The sequence below is a fragment of the Poecilia reticulata genome, chromosome 20, assembly GCF_904066995.2.
Source record: "Poecilia reticulata chromosome 20, P_reticulata-male-v2, whole genome shotgun sequence".
Classification (NCBI taxonomy): Eukaryota; Metazoa; Chordata; class Actinopteri; order Cyprinodontiformes; family Poeciliidae; genus Poecilia; species Poecilia reticulata.
In genome coordinates, this window is record NC_088849.1 from 23,474,941 (window position 1) to 23,492,572 (window position 17,632).

General features: G+C 37.8%; 1 protein-coding gene across 7 annotated transcripts in view; it reads right to left on the reverse strand.

The window, feature by feature from the left end:
* LOC103456697 (uncharacterized) overlaps positions 1 to 17,632 on the reverse strand; it is a 52,579-nt gene that overhangs the window by 17,611 nt on the left and 17,336 nt on the right. The window contains exons 4-5 of one of the 7 annotated variants that reach the window (XM_081601755.1): positions 12,825 to 12,898; positions 12,362 to 12,707 (exon numbers count right to left, since the gene is read on the reverse strand). The exons of 1 other annotated variant lie outside the window; for it this stretch is intronic. In XM_081601755.1, coding sequence (XP_081457881.1) covers positions 12,896 to 12,898 — 3 coding nt within the window. In that variant the 3' untranslated portion in view covers positions 12,362 to 12,707; positions 12,825 to 12,895. 5 more of the 7 variants (XM_081601752.1, XR_532298.2, XR_014085405.1 and 2 more) reach the window with 5 other exon arrangements.

Consider the following 17,632-nt stretch of genomic DNA (forward strand, 5'->3'; position numbering starts at 1 on the left):
ACGAAAATAAATTTGCTTACCGGAAACAACAATTTAGAAAAAAATAAAACAAAACGTGTTTTTCAAAATTGAAAACAAATTTCATTCAAATTTTACAAAACTGCAATGGAAACACTTTGTTCGCATCTCATGAGTCACATGATCAACAACAGGATGTAACTACTGGCAGAAACGACAAAGAAGATGACAGGAAGTGGTAACAGGATGACGACTTGGCATGTTTTTTATGACTTATTGTATAAATTGTAATTTTAATTGTGTTTAATTAATAGAAACACCTGTATGGTGTTTTTTACATTAGTGGAATATCAACAAAGTTTTGCCCACATTGGTAATGAAAACACGACGACTGACTGCAGCTTGAAAATGATGTTTGGTTTGAAACTTTCTGCACAGTAACAGAGTAAATGTGACTGGAAGTTGATTTTTCATGCATTTCATGACAAAGAAGCATCGAGTGACACAATACCGAAGGCGTTCACGACTAGTTGGACATATTGGCCTAAAAATGTTGCAATTTTCCTGTTAACCTTAAACATTGTTTAAATAAATAATGTTTTAATATTGTTTTTTTTTTTAAATAACCTTTCCACTGGCAAATTATTTCACTTAAGACTTTTTCCAAGCTAGCTTTGCTGCTAGCTAACGAGATTAAAAACTGCTAATTGCTCTGGCAGTGTATTTAACTTATTGCAAGACATTTTTCACATTGTACGTCTTCCAGTGGAACAAACACATTTTCACCAATAGTACAACAGTTATTTGGTTATTTCTTGCTGAAAAGTTGCATGTAGGTTGGCACACTTGAAATAAGACAAAACTATTTGCACTAGAAACTAGACTAATATACTTAGTGAGATTTTGTGTTTTTGCAGTGTATTGGACTCTGTTGCTAAAATATTACACATTTTACTGATATTTTACACAATTAACACCATTTTTATAAGGTTCAGGTACATTCTCTGATCTTGTTTCTCAGGAATCAATGACCTTCACCTTATCTGATTATTTTATCCAACCAATGATGATTTTTCAGGTTTATTTTGAAAGGGAGATCACCTTCGACTCAGTGAGTTAGCTGCAAGTACAGCACAGGCTGCAGTAAGAGCAAGGCTCTGGCACGAAAACATCGTGTAGCATTCACAGCGTGAGCCGGAGCCCAAATTGGTTGTGAAGTAAGTGTTTATTAAGGACAGAAGATCAGCAGAGATAAGCCCGGCGCTGCTGCGTGCAGACTGAGGAGAACGTGGGGAGCTCAGGCCTGGCAAACACGGGGACAGCTGGAGAGTCGCAGCTAACAAACAGTTGATTCTCACTTTATGCCACATGAGGAGATTTGAATAGATTTCCAGCTCTTTGTGTCGGTTCTGCTGTCGCTCCAGTCTGGAGGGAAACCGAGAGTCCACCATTTGTAGGATTTGTGGCGCTGCATTGTCATTCAGCGAGCGTGTGAGAAACCCCGGTCAGTCCTTCTTGTCTTTCTACCAACTAAACTCATTTAACCTTCCTCCTCTTTGATCATGTTCTCCTCGCAGGAGGAGGCCGCGGTGGCTCCTCTGACCACGCCGCGCAGCCGACTAATGATTAAAACTTCTTTAAATAACGTCAGAAATCCCTTGCTTATTATTTCTCCCTCTGTTCTTCCATTCTATAATGACAAATCTTGGACCTTCAGAGTATACACAATTATTATTCCTTTTTTCTTCTGCTTCCCGTGGAGACGCTTCCTGGGTTGTTTGATGAGTGAATCCTCTGTGGTCTTTCTCCATTGTGCCTCTAAAATAAAGCACAATTTAAATTAGGCCCTGCTTCGTCTCTCATGTATTGCGCTGTATGTTTTTTTTTATTTTTATCCGACGCTGCTTCCAGGAACTGCAGTTTTCTAGCTGAGAAAATGTAGTCTGTCGCTCCCGACTGTTTGTTTTTTCTTTCTAATCTTCTTGTAGAGCTCTGATTTAAGATCTTCTGGGTTCGCTAACCTTCCATTCGGAAAATCTTTCGTTTTTCTGCCGCGGATGGGGTTCAAAAACAGTGCAGGGATTCAGAGCATTCTGAAATGTAGTTGATTTTTAGGAAAGCTAGAAAGAAATATCAATTTCTTTTAACTTTTTTTCATGAATGCATTAATACATAGATATTTCTCATTTTTGTCTCAGAATAACTTAACATTTCATTTTTTGTTTTAATTCGTGTTTGTCTAGTTTTTTTATATTTCTCCCATTTTTGTTATTTACACAGTGCTTTACATACTCATTTTATTTTTAAAAATTAAGTATTACTGTGTATGCTGCAACTGTACTTCAACATTAAACATGTAAACTGTGTAAAGAAAAAGCAACTAAATGTATTTAACAACCATAATTCAGAAACAAACAATAACTGTGGCTCACTTTTTGTGTTTCAGTTTAAACTGTGTGAGAAATTTTTACTGCTTCCAATAATTACAATGATTATTTTAGACTTTAATTCTTAAGTAATAATCAGTTTATGGTGTTCCCTCCCCCCCAAAAAAGAAAAAGAAATCCAGAAACCAGTTTTAGTCGCTGTTTTATCTTTTAAGGCCTTAAAATGTCTTAAATACCTCAGAAAAATGTATGTTGGCCTTAAATACAATAATAACAGGTCTTAATTTTGTGGTGGCAGGACTATTTTATGTTGTACATTTGTTGTTTGAGTCGTGTTCAGACATCTTCTCTGCCCACTAGCATGGCCTTGCTAGCTAGCTACCTAGCTAGTTTTTTGTATACTTCTTTACCACTGGGTCACTTATGTTGCCAAACCAAAAAAAGCTCTGCAGTATTGCTATAACACTATCTAAAACATGAAATTTTCTCTTGTATATTTCTCTCGTGATGCTAGTCTTACATTTCCTTCATAAAAGTTTTATAAAAAGTCTTAAATTTAATTCATAAGTCTTAAAAAAAGTCTTAAATTTCTAAATCTAAAATTGAGGCAGTAAAAAGTCTTGAATACATTAGAAACAAAATGTAAGTTGGCCTTAAATATATTAATAACAGGTCTTAAATTTTGTGGTGGCAGGACTATTTTATATTGCACATTTGATGTTTGAGTCTTGTTCAGACATCTTCACTGCTAACTGGCTGCTAGCGTGGCCTTGCTAGCTAGCTTTTTGAATACTTCTCGTTTCCACTGGGTCACTTCTGTTCCCAAGCAAAAAAAATACGATCTTTGTACTACTATAATAGTATCTAAAACATGACATTTTCCTTTTGTATATTTCTGATGCAGGTCTTAAATTTCATTCATGGTGGTCTTAAAACGTTTTACATTTGAATCGGTGAATCCCTGATTTATGCTGAGAGTAAATGTGTTTACGTGACTTTTGAAGGGGTATTGAAATGCACACCACTTGTTTCTGTTGGTTCATAAAGTCACAAGCTTCAAAGTCAGTGTTTGGGAACTGATACGTTTCCACCAAACTGCTGCTGTTTTCCACATATTTGTGTCCCCTCTTGTCAAACTTTGGTGTTTTCCCCCATTTTGTCATCTTACCATCTTGTCACTGCAGTTTACGCTTTGGGAGACCCTGCTCTCTGGTTTCTTTCAACTATTCATCCCCTGATGGCTTGGCCTGCTTTAGTCATGGATTTGGACACTTGCTTTCATGTGAAAAATTACTTTTACTTCACTTTTTTTCTGTATTCCCTAACCCCACATTTGCACCGTCCTTCTCTTCATTATATCAACCCTTTTCCCTCTCGAGTATTTGAGTTTCCCCCAGTTGGGTGAGATATTTTGGGAAGTTCTTGGGTTCTGCGCGCGTGTTTGTCATGTTTGGTCCACGCCTCTCCGAGCATGTCCCTTCCATATCTCTTTTTCACAGACAAGGTCTCTGTGGAAGACAGATCTCGTCTTTCCCTCTGCGCCGGCACACACTGTGGTCCCGTCTTTCCAATTTCCCTCCCTTAAAAGCAACAAGAATACATTTCACACCCAGTTTGCATGATTTTCTTTTCCTTTTTTTAACAACTTTTCATTCCAACCTCCAAGCTTTCGCTTCAAGCGCTGGATTTAAATTTCTGTCTGTGTTTAACTCACCTTCAGTTGGTGTAAAACAGGACCGGCAGCGTTCAGGATGAAAGTACTCGGCTGTGTTCAGAAACCTTTGCCCCTGTGGGCTGAATCTCAAAAAACGGTGCAAATCCATACAGATCTTCGCCGATAGTTTTGGAAGATGTTTCTAAATTCTGTTGCATGTTTAAACACCAACAAAGGAGGGTTTTCATCCAAATGTGGACTGGGCAGTAGAATCCACAGTGAGGGAATCAGGCTGTGTGCTGTGACTACCCAAGCAGGGTGGTAGGAAGGAGAAAAAAAAGAAGAGACCGGATTCGGGTCAGTAAGCAGGGGCACGTTAATCTTACGTGACTGCCCAGGTAGCATGATGGGAAACAAATGGAGTGTCATTCCCCACCAAATGACTCAGCAGCATGGGACAAGCGGCGGGCCGAACGGCGGAAGTAAGCACGATATGACGCACCGTACACAGAAAGCAGGACGCTGACAAACGGCTGGGGAGACGGTCAGGGCAATAAAACGCAGAGGACATCATTACCTGGTGACACGGCGGCAGTGGACGAAGCTTATCTAACCCTGAAGTCTGGAATAAATACGTTAAGTCTTATGTGTTCAGTGTTTTTAGACTCGGTTTGTCTGGTGATATCTACACAGGACCTGTCAGATGACACGAAGTAGGCCTGAATGGCTCAAAAAGCAACATATCAAACCTGAGCAGATGAGGAACAAATTCAATGACTTTTATCTATTTGGAAAAGGAAAACGAGGAAAATATAGACCAGTCAGAGGAATGGCCATCCTCCAAAAATGTAACGCCTCACTTTGTTCCTTTTCACATTTAAAGGAGTTTTTTAAAGTCTTCTGTTCAGTTCAGTTACAAAATGCTTTATTTGCCCAAGGATGAAGTTAAGGGCGTTTTCACACCTGATAGTCTGCTAGACTCAGTTCGATTGGGGGTCAGAGTTACAACATTTGTTAATTTTCATTGCCTGCTGTTCACTTTCACACTAAACCGTGTCAAACAAACCAAACTTCTGAGCAACCTGTTCCCCTCCTGGCCTGTGGGGGCGCTGCACCAAGAACCTCTGAAGGAAACAACACGAAAACCTCTGAGGAAGAAAATGGGCCCAACTACCTCCTTCACAAAATATAAACAAAAATGTCGACGTCAGATTTTAGTGTTTGTTGGATTTCTCTTTTGTCTTTTTCTCCCAGTAGCGCTAGACTTGAGCGTTTGTTTCGATTTTATTTACCCAGAATTCCCTGCTGTAGTCCACCTCCTTCTATTGGAGCTGTCTCAGATTTGCTTGGCGTTCACATATGCATTCGAACCGCACCAGAGTTCAGTTTAACCAAACTGAGGCCGAGGTTTGAAGGTGGACCAGAGTTTATTGTTTTGATGACAGTAACTTCCTTCTTCACGAACAAAATGGAGTAGCGTCAGATTTTAGCGGTTGTAGGATTTCTCTCGTCTTTGGTAAAAGTAAAAAAAAACATTTCTCCTGCTAGCGCTAGACTAAATTTAGCTTAGCTAACGTAGCTTTTATCTGCTAGCTGAGACGGACATGAAGCCTTCGTGTTTGTTACTACATGTACTTACTCTGCCAGTCACCAGAACCTTGTGTTCACACAAAGAATGTTTTTTACAAATCCATTTAAACACCGACTATGTGCACTGATAGGTTTCAGGCCATGAAGCTCCTCCGTTGTGTACGAACTCTTTGTGATCACCAAGTAGTAAACGTCGTCCCAGTAGGAGATCGGAGGCAGCTTGTTCACATCGTCTCACATATTTTACTGCTCCGTCTTATACGAGTTGATCCCAACAGCAGCCATTTTGTTCATGTATCACTTTAATGTCTACATATTTTCTTTTTGTCGGTCTCGAAGCCATGGGTCCGGTCTTGCCTACCAAGATGGCGCGGATCACTTCCAGTTGAGACTTGTGGTAACTATGCATAGAGCATTTTAGGGAGCTTCTCGTTCAACATCAGCGCCTAAAGCTCATGAAAAGCTTTCCCAGAAGAGTCGAAACAGCTGTAACCTCAAAGGGCAGAGTGACAATAAACGGTGCAGGCAGCAGGTAAGACTTCTATGATATAAACTGAGAAGATATAATTATTTATAGCAGAAGTACGTTATGACTGAACAGCAGGAAACAGATTGACAGAAGCATTTTCCGCTGGTTCCAGGCTCCTGGACATTTCCCTGTAGAGCTGTAACAGCCTCTACCTGCTAGCTAAAGTCCTCAGGGTTGAAGAACCAGGCCTTGCTGCAGGGAGTAGATCCCCTAATTGGCTTGGAAGCTGTTTGACATTCTCTCCAAGAAGTTTTCCAGGACTCCGGTTTGCAAACCGACATGGACAAAGCAGCTTAGCCGAAAAGGAAACCACCTCTCTGTTTATATTTCCACGTAAGTGGGTAAATATGTCCTTCAGCCTGATGTACTTCTGCTCAGATGCCTTTTTTAAGGCGGTTCTTGCTGCTGCGAGGTAATTTACTTTGAACAGCTGGGATGTAAAACACAGAGTGACTTTCATGGATAATTGTGTGGAACAAGTGAACAGTTTGCCGCGTCAGCTAAAAGAAAAAAGGTCCAACTTTGCAGGTAAGAGTGGAAAGAATGGGAAGCAGGAGCCTTCGATGATAAATAATTCATCCAAACATGTTTAAGAGACTTCTGACAGATATTTATTCAGCGTGAAGTGGTAGGGGATGTGTCTACATCAGTGGTTTTGTTGCAAAACAGGCGTCTGTTTCTGATTATCATCTGTTTACTAATTGATTTAACAGCTGTATTAAATTCACAGGAAACTCATTGTTTATATCAAAGAGTTTCTCAAACGTTTGCAGGTTTTCTCACGATTTGAACACAAATCTTTAGTGTAGGATGTCCGCACATCCTTAAAAAGTCTTAAATTAATGCATCTTAAAGGCCTTAAAATGTGGCTGGACTATTTAATATCGGATCGTACGATACGGCCATAAATAAATATGGCCTTTAAAATGGCCATATTTATTTATGGCCATTTTAATGCCATAAATATGCTAACATACAGGTTGTAAGGCCTTAAATGCATTAAGTTCATTTTAAAAAGTTACGTTGGCCTTAAATGTTCTTAAAGACTTAAAATGTCTTAAATTAATATTTAAATTGCCAAGTTAGTCTTAAATATGTAAAACACAGATCTTAAAGCCTTAAAATGTCTTAAATTAATTTTAAAAATATTATACTGGCCTTAAATAAGTTAATCATAGCTCTTACATTTAGTTGTGGCCAAACGATTTAATCTCGTTTTCTGTTGTTTTTTTCTTGTGGAATCGCTTCATTGCATTTTGTAACTCAAGGCCGTTGCAGCTAATGGTAAATAGCTGCTAACATACCCTTACTAGCTAGAACGGGTATATTAGCAGCATTATTAGCATTGGTTCTGGTTTCTGCAGAACCAATGGAGGTAGGAGAAAAAAGTAGCTAGCTAGAAATGACCTGATCACTTAAAACAAGCTCCTATATCTTGAAAATATAACTTACTTATAAGTTAATTTTGTCCTATTTTAAGTTTAGTAAGACTTTTACCCTCGAAACTAGACCAAAAATACTAAGATTTTGTGGATTTGCCGTTGTTAGCATTACATGGTGACCAAACGATTAGCTCCCAAAAACAAGATGTACAGTTTAAATTAGAAATATAAACTGTAGTAACAGATTTATATGGAGATTAATACTCTCGGTTTATCTGCTTTTTTATGGTCATGTAAAACTAATGCTTGGGTATTTCTTGCATGTTTTCTCAGACGGAAGCGAAAATAAAGCTTTCAGCATCACATTCAGTCCTATGTATGGTAATAGGCATTGATTTTTCTCTGCCAAGATTGTTTCGTTTTTGTTTTTATGAGCGGTGGCCTTTCCCCAAGTCTTTCTTGGAAACTTTTTAGATTAATAAACTCCTGACAATCAATAGCCAAGCAGAGCGTGCAAGTGACCAGGCTTTGGTGCAAATAAACATCATCTTTCTTCTCATACTTTTACATTTTCCTCCTCCGGATTATTTCCTTTAGTTTCTCCCATCTGCATGTCGGCTCTCTGGAGCTGCCCATCAACGCCGGACCGTGCCGACAGATCCAGACTGGGAGGCATCGTAGCGTGATCCGAGGCGTGACTGGGGTCAACCTGAGGGAGACAGGTGTCAGAGAGACCAACAGGTCCCATGTGGGTAAAGGTTCACCATTAATGCCCCGAGGGCTGCTTTGCGGGGAGCGACATGAGGTGGAAGGATCCGGATGAATACTGATGACGCCGGCTTCGGCGCGCAGACTGAAAGCAGCAGGTGGTCCAGAAGAAGAGGGCGCAGGGATGATATTATTTATTTATCAACTCAAGAACTGGGAAACCTAATCTGAGAATTTGATGCGGTTCTTGCATCATTTTTTTAAACAAAGATTAAAACACGTCACATGGTGACTTGCTGGAACCTGAGAGACTGTTTTTAATTAGAACAGGCATGTAGAGAGAATATAATTTTGTTCTTATCAGCTCGATGCAGCTGGATGCAGCGGATTTATCACAGTTGCTCTCATCTCCTTGATAAGGTTTTCCTCCTCAGACTGGTGAACGTTCGAATAAGACACAGTGAAGCTTTCTGACAGATTGTTGCTGGCAGCTTTGTGAAACAAGTAAACCTTGAGTCATTCCCTACACTCTTTGCACCGATACGGGATTTCTCCTCCACTTGCTGGTTCTTTCATTGAAGATTTTCTGGTCTGCGGCTGGTATGGTTTTCATGGTTTGTAGATTTGCTAAACGCACTGAAAAAGTTTTCTCTTGGATGGGGGAGCAAAAAAGAAAGAGGTTCCTGCAAATCACAGTTTGTCGGTGGAAGAGTCTCACAGCTTCACTATAAATCCAACAAACCGGTAAAGTGGAGACAGACGCGACCTCAGAGAGACTCCTGGGAAGGTAACGTATGATCTAAAGCAGGGGTGTCGAACTCATTTTCATTTTGGGCCGTATCGAAAATCGGAATGTTCTCAAAGGGCCGGTTGTTCCAGAATATATTGATAAAAACCATTAAATTGTTAAAATGTTAATGAATAGATGTTTCAGCATCTAATAAGTGTTTCTTAAAGTGAAATTATATTGATAATTCACACTGATTAGTCCAACCAGGACTTTGTGATTGTTTTTGTGTTTTTTTGCTATCAAAATCATAGATTTTGTAGTGACAAGATAGGAATATTTGTCAGGAATTTTTACAATATTTGCGCTAATATATGATGTTAAATGTGACTTTTTATTAATTGCTGTATCAGTCACATATATAACTTGACATCAAGTGAGGTTAAATTAATGTTTTTGTCCAGTTTTGAGAAAAAATGTCAGTAAAATCAGAAAGAATGTGGGGATCTGTTGATTTTGTATGAATTTTGTGTATTTGTGAAAAACTGGAGGGACTTATTGATGTAATCTGGAGTCTGGAGGGCCACATAAAAAGCTACGGCGGGCCAGATTTGGCCCCCGGGCCTTGAGTTTGACACATGTGATCTAAAGCAAGTTTTGTCAACCGATATCCCCAAAAAGCATTGCTGAGCCATGACTCTGGAGCTTTCAGAGCTCCGGAAACCAAACCATTTTGGGACGGACTTTGGTGAATTGTAATTCACCGATGCATTTCTGGAAGCTAAAACAGTAGAGCTACATGAACCACAGGCCTACCAGTACAAGGCAGGTGAACAGAAGACTCCAAGTTGGGCTGTAGAGTCAGGTTCCTTGCAGTTTGACTGGTGTTGTTCTCTCTAAATTGAAAAAGCATCGATGAACCATCGTCCGGAGCATTTAAAGGGGTTAAGGGCCAAATCAAAACCAGCCTGGATAAAACTATGGGGAGTTACAGAACCAATCCATTGTTAGAGATGTCAAGGGAAACCAGATTATAGGTATATTTACACCACTGATAAGGTGAACATGGAGAGTCTATGCAAGTCTTCCCAGAAGATTTAAGGCTCATATTAAACACAATGGGTTAAGATTAAATACAATTTAATGTTTGCAAGTATTTTTATCAGTGTATTTATAGCTAGATCTCCTTTTTATTCTCCCTCTCTACACTTTACCATGAAATAAAGCAATGAGCAGTTGCCTTTAAATTGCTCCAGCTCCCATTTGATGTCATCGTTATTTCAGGCTCATTGTTACGAGGGTTTTGTTTTCTTTCTAATTTGAAAAAAAAAGAAAAATGTCAATAATGTCCACAAGGACAGGCCGAGTGTTTAGAGACGTGTCTGTCGCTCAGAGAGCTCGAGGTTTTTCAGATTGTTTTTATTGTAATGGAGAGGTTACTGCCTGAAACGATGCAGAAACAAAAATAACCCAAGAGCTCCACTTTGAAAGAGCCGCAGCTCAAACTTGACCCGTCATCCGTTTTCTGTGGAGCGACGCCGCTTTTCAAATGGGAACTCTGAATCCTAAATTTGACATCTGCGTCGAAATGTTGGGAGATTTAATGTGAAAGCTGCTTTGTCTTGGTACAAAAACCAAATTGTTTTTCATGTCGCCGTTTCTTTGATTTTAAATAAATCAATCAAATTTTATTTGTATAGCACATTTCAGCAGCAAGGCATTTCAAAGTGCTTTACATAATTAAAATAAAAACAGAAATAATCAGTGAGAAAGAGATTAAAAAAAAAAAAAAAAAAAACTAAAAAATAAAAACAAAAAACAAAAAACTTTACATCATTAAAACGTCGAAAAGAAAGAAGAAAAAATTAAAAACATTAAAGACATAAAAACATGGAAGACATCAAAACCGGCACTCTAACCCTAATTTAGCCATAAGCAACTCTAAACAGGTGGGTTTTAAGTTGAGATTTAAAAGCTCTCAGTGTTTCAGCTGTTTTACAGTTTTCTGGAAGTTTGTTCCAAATCTGTGGTGCATAGAAACTGAATGCTGCTTCTCCTCGTCTGGTTCTGGTTCTGGGGATGCAGAGCAGAACCAGAACCAGAAGATCTGAGGGGTCTAGACGGTTGGTACAGTAATAACAGATCTTTAATGTATTGTGGTGCTAAACCGTTCAGAGATTTATAAACTAACATCAGTATTTTAAAGTCTATTCTCTGAGCTACAGGGAGCCAGAGGAGGGACTTTAAAACTGGTGTTATGTCTCTATCTAAAGTTTCTTACAAGATTGAGACCGAAAAACCAAAAAATATGACAATATACAGTGATATGCATTAACATTTGGATCAACTGGGGAATAACAGACTTTTAAAGGATTAAACTCTACATACCGATTTGAGTTTATCGCATTGCCGATTAAAAAAAGAAGTTAATTTTTTACCAAAAAAATCTAATATTTCTGAGTTTGAAAAGTCAAACATTTGCTCAGAAATTTTGAGATTAATCTCAGAAATAAAAAACAAACGTAAATTTCTGAATTTGAAGTCAGAAACTTGCAAGAAAGAAACGCAGAACTTTTGAGATCAATCTCAGAGATTTCCATGTTTTTTCCTCAAAGATGTTTGAGATTTATCTCAAAAGTTCTGCAAATCTTTCAGGGGAATAATAATAAAAAAAAAAAAAAAAGAAAAAAAAGAAAAAATCTGAAATTTTGAGGAAAAAAAAACATGAAAATTTTTTAATTTGAAAAATCAATTTTTATTTTTAAACAAAACTCATTTTCTACAAAATTTGTAAATTTCTGTTGTTTTTTTAGGCGATTTCTGAACTTCGCCTCAAACTTACGGTTTTTTTTCTAGCAAATTTTTGACTTTTCAAATTTGTTTCCTCTAGAAAGTTTTTGGCAGAAATGTAGTCCTATATAATTGTTTTCTACATAAATTGACGCCATTGCTTCACTTTAGCTTTTAGCAAACCTTTAACATAATATCAGAGAATATCGAGCTTTAATATTAGTTTATACTTCTTTCCCATTGTTGACATAAAATTTAGCTTTTATTTGCCGCAGCTCAAAAGGTGTACAGTCTTTATTAAGTGTAATATTTAAAATAAGCCGATAAACTAACATATGTCATAAATTTATGTCTTCAATCAAACAAATTCATCACATTTATCTCCAAAATTGTGACTTTAGGTAAAATTCTTGGACACAAACCAGATTTTTGGTGAAAATTTGCTGTTTTACGTTTGGCCCTCGTAGATGTTTTGTGTGCATTGAGTTTAAAAGCAGCATAAACCTCATCAAAAGTCTGCAGTTCGGCGGGTTCCTCTGAAGTGGGTCATTAAAGCCTCTTCCAGCCTGCGGCCGTGGAAAACTCGGAGCGCCCCTTCAGGTTGGAGCGTCTGGAGGTTTATCTGAAACGCTGGACAAAAACAGAACAAATCCATACGCAGAAATAAAAAACCTGCAGGCTTATCTGCAGAGAAACGCACCACATAATCACGGCCGTGTTTTCGTTTCAACCCTTTTTGTGTTTTTGTTTCCGCTGGCCTTATCTTTCATTTCTATCCTCCTGGTAAAACAGCAGCAGGAACAGCTTGCTGAAAGACGCCGCATTAAAATAAGATATATATACATCCAGTTTCTTCAGCAGGTTTTTATTGCTTCTTCATATTCTATTACTTTCCCACATTCTTCCTGCTCGGTGTTTATGAACTCCAGGGTTCAGCAGTGGCATCGCCAGCTGCAGCTCCAGTCGAGTTACACTGTTGTCCCTCCAGGCAAGAAGGAAATAACCAAAAAAAGAATGGATAAAAATGAATCCATAGAAACTGGAAGTGAAATAAATGACGCTGTCTGCTCTTCCACCCTCCTTCCATTTAAATACTCACATTGCTGGGGAGAGAAGAGGCCCGAGTTCAGCTCGATGAAACGCGTCCATCACCGCCGTTCGCACGGATATTTACTGATATTTACAGAAAGACACAGAACGTTTTTCATTCTCGTTGTTTTGGCGCCAGATTAAATTACAGTTATAAGTTAAATCAGGGTTTGTGTTACAGTTGAAACCAGATATTTACACTTAAATCAAGACTTTCTTTCCTCACCGTCTGAAATTTAACTTTTCTTCTGTTAGGTCAGTTAAATTGTTTCTATTTGCTGAATTATTGAATATTTAATAATCCTGATGGCTCAATGATTTATTGATCTGTGTAATTTAAATAAAGGTCGGCTGGTGTTTTATACATTCAAATGTCAAAACATTGCATTTTGTTTGCCCCTGCTGTACAGCATAGAATAAAATCACAAGATATTATTAAAACAGATTTAAACTGCCCTCTTTGTAGTTGATTTGGATCATTTTGTCTCCAAAATGAGTCCAAACTTCCAGTCGAATGGTTGAATTTTGCTGTGGGGAAAATAAACCGAGTTCTGGGCTGAAAAGTCGCTCGGTGGGGAAGAAGCCGCCGCTCCAACAGAAACACAAAACGCCAAATTAGTTTGAAAACGAAGTCAAAGACAAAGAGAAAGATCTTTGGAGACAAATCCTGTTTTGTGATTGAACTAAAAGTGAAATGTTTAGTTGTAATGATGATTGGAAAGACGAGGAAAATAATATTGAAGCAACTTCTGAAAGCATTTACCAGGAAGCTGGAGGCAGAAAACCCAGAACGTTTAACACAAATTATACAAAAGACACTAAACAAACTTAACGTTTAACTTAACGTTAATGGATGCGTCAAGCAGCGACGCTGAAATAATAACACACACTGTGGAAAATGTTTTTCATTTTAAATTTATAATTATTTTTAGTAAATAAGTTTTAGATATAATCTTAATTTTTTTAAGTTAAATAAATGTATTTACTTTTTTGATTTAATTTTTAATAGTATTTGTATAATTTCATTTTAGATATTGCTCATTTGTGTTTTTTTTATTTATGTAATTTTATTTAAATATTTTTTCTTTATATATTTATCTTTTCTCTATTTTTGCAGGGATGGGAGCATTCATTTTCTTTATTTATTTTCTCTTATTTGTTTTATTTTTGAGAAAAATACAAAAAATAAACGTTGGTCATTTTAACCAACTTGATAAAAAGCATTTGCTTTGATTTAAAAAGTAATTTCATGCTTTTAATATGTCATTTCCCCCCTTTAAATATTTAAATAATATTTTTTTACTTAATAATCAGTTTTGCTTTTAATATTTGGGGTTTTCTTACCACTTTTTCCCCCCTTGAGTCAATCAAACGCGTCTCATTTAGAGATTTGACAAGATTATTCATGTTCTGTTGAGAAAACACAAACTTCATATGAGCAACCAAGATGAATTTCTATAAAATAAAGCGCTTTTACTGTTTGCTTCACACCTTCTCTGCAGAGAAAAGGTGCCATTTCTGATTAAATCTCCATCTGTGGAGCCATTTTTCTGCCACTTTGTTGAATTCTCTAAAACCCACAGATCTCAGCAGCGAGGCTAGGCGAGCGCCATGTTTATTAATAGTATTTGCTTTGCATGGATTCCCAAGACTTGTTGCTGACTCGGAGCCTAAAGGAGAAAGAGGAGGAGGACGGGGGGGATCTTCGGCGCTGCAGCTGCTGATGCATTTTTCTCAGGCTTTTTTCTACAGTTCATTTGGCTGCAAAGCTAACAGGAAGATGAAGCGGCGCATGTATCTGTCTGAGGCCTGGTACGCATCACTTCCCCCTGGGAGGACGCCACGCCCAGGAGGGAAACGCCTCGATGATGACAACACCGATTACACAGGCGGGAAACCGGCGAGAAGAGCGGAAAAGTATGAAAAACAAGGTGTGTGCTTCAGGACAGAAATCAGAGAATCACGAGGAAGAGCAACGAATGGTTAAAAATAAATATTTACCCCCGAATAGATTTATTACTTCTTGAAAATGTTTAATGTTTCAAATAACTGGAGTAAATACAAAGATCAGTTTTAGTGTCTGTATTTATGATGAGGAAAAACTATCCGTGTGTACGATGTACAATGGCTGCTGGAAAAGACAAGTGTTTACCATCCAGAAACCACTTGTTGCATTATTTTTGGTTGTGTGGGAGGCTCCACTTCTGCTTTTCAGAGACGTACGGTTGCGTGATTGCGCATCTATCTGCAGCCGTTTCAATGCGCGAGTATAAACGTTGAGCTTGGGGGGGGTGTGGCCAGCAGCAGCTTATTTGGATTTAAAGTGACAAAAGGCCTTCTGACTAAAATCTCATTATCTAAGAATAATTATGTGCAAAAAATGTCATGAACATGTTTTGTTTATCCCACGGAAGAATCCCAACCTCTTCAAGCCAGAATGAATGGTCACGTTTGACCAAATATCTGAATAGATCCTTCAATTTTTAATGTAAATGCACAAAAATACCAAGATAATTTTGTGAAGATGTGGAAAATACGTGATTTATTTAATAAATATGCTTTGCATAGCCATATATTGTGGAAGCTAGCTACATAGCTAGCTATGTAGCTAGCTACATAGCTATGTATAGCTACATACATAGCTATGTATAGCTATACATGTAAACAAGACGTTTATACATAAAGCTATAAAGCTATATATGTAGCTATGTATAGCTACATGTATAGCTATGTAGCTACATAGCTATACATGTAGCTATACATAGCTACATTAGCTTATGTAGCTAGCTTATGTAGCTAGCTACACAGCTAGCTACATAAGCTAGCTTATTGTGGAAGCTAGCTACACAGCTAGCTACATAAGCTAGCTTATTGTGGAAGCTAGCTACACAGCTAGCTTCCACAATAAGAAAGGCAAGATGTTGCGCTTTCCAGCCAATATCGGGTTATTACGGTAATTTCACCCGCGCCGTTGCAGGAAGCAGGTTTTTCTTCATTTCAATCTGGTGAAACTTTTAAATAGACGGTAAATTGTACATAACTGCTAGATATTGAAAGTTCCAGTTGTTCTGGAGAAATTGGCAAAGTTATTTACTCACAGGGCATTTAGAGAACTTTGTACAATTAAAATAAGCAAAAATATCCAGGCGTAGATTTGAAACGGAGCGTTTTTTACTCTTAATAAATGAGGGTAAGCAATGACAATTTGATTTATGTGAGAAAATGTGAAAACAGAAAGATGTTTGAGGGGGTGAAAACTTTTCCACGCCTCTGTTTGTAAGTGGGTTGATGTATCTGATGGATTTTCTGGACCTCATGAATGTCAACCCAACACCTCCATGCATTCCTCCTGCTCTAAGTTTTCTTTTGCCTCCAGCAAATCAGATTAAAGTTCAACCTTTCAAGGTTTCTCAGACGAGCTGAAGAGCAAAAAAAAAAAAAAAAAATGTCATATTGATTTTTTTTCCTTTAGCACTTATCATATTTCATTTTGTCTCCGAGTTAATATTTCAACAACAGCATGACAGGTTGTACAGGCTTTCTTTTTATCTCTCCGGCGCTGAATTCAAGCCGAGCAGCAGAATAATAAAGAAACAAGACGTTTCATAATATCAGTCGTAGTGAATCGCTGTCTCTGAGCATATTCACAGGATCTCGGCGCTGCGCCGCAAACGCCTCTTTACAGGCAATAAATATCTCCAAAGTACTCCACATCTCCTGCTTGCTAAATACATCTGTCTTTCTTTCGCCAAATAAAGCTCCCACAATGTGCAACTCTTCAGGCAATTTCCTCTTCCAGAGCGTATTTTGTTCTAAAAATCCCTGCGGTGAATAAAAGTACAGCGCGAGGCTGAAATGCTGCTTCATGGTCGGAGTTTTTCAAGCCATAATCAGGACCTGGAGCTTCTGGTTCACGTTTTCTGGCTGATGATGGACAATTATCTATAATTCTGCTCAAATTGAAGACAGAAATTGAAGATTACATTTATTTTATGATTTCAAAAAGTTGTTTTCTAATGAAATTTGCATCCAAACCAACCTGGTCCAATGGGAAAATAAACCCGTCTGCATTTTTACAGCCTTAGTATCTCTTGGTCAAATTTACAGACCTGTAGGATCAGGAAAAACCTCAAGCTGTTCCTGTTTGACAACACGAAGTGGGCTAAAAAATCTCAAAAAGCAACCAACTCATCTAGATAATAGCTCGGTTCCCATTGACCGTACGATTGGAGTTACAAAAATAATTTGTAATAATTTCAAACTAACTTGATAAAAGGTTTTCGTGCAAAGAAGAAAAGGTTTCACAACCATATTTAAAACTGCAATGGAAACACCTTTTTTCACATGATCAACAACTGGATGTTACTACTGGTGGAAACGCAGAAGACGACGACAGGAAGTGGTATTAGGAGGATAGCATAGCATGTTTTTTAATGACTTATGTGTGATTTTAACTGCATTTCTTAGTTAATGGAAACAGAAATTACAAAATTGTATTTTTCGACATTAGCGGAATATTGACAAAGTTTTGTACACATTTGTAAGGAAAACACACAAAGTGCATAATTAACTTCTGATAAAGTTTCTAAAACAAATTAGCTGTTCGATAATATCCTAATTCATTGAACTGGTCTGTAAGAGTGGGAATTTTTCTGTGGGTGGGGAACCCAAATATTTTGTTCAAGTAAACGTAGTAAAAAGGAGCCATCTAAGAAATTATTCAACTAAGAGTAAAAAAAATATTTGGTAAAAAGTAAACTCAGGTTCTTTTAATAAAAATCTAATGAAAATGTAATAAAAACTGCAGGTGTGTGTCTG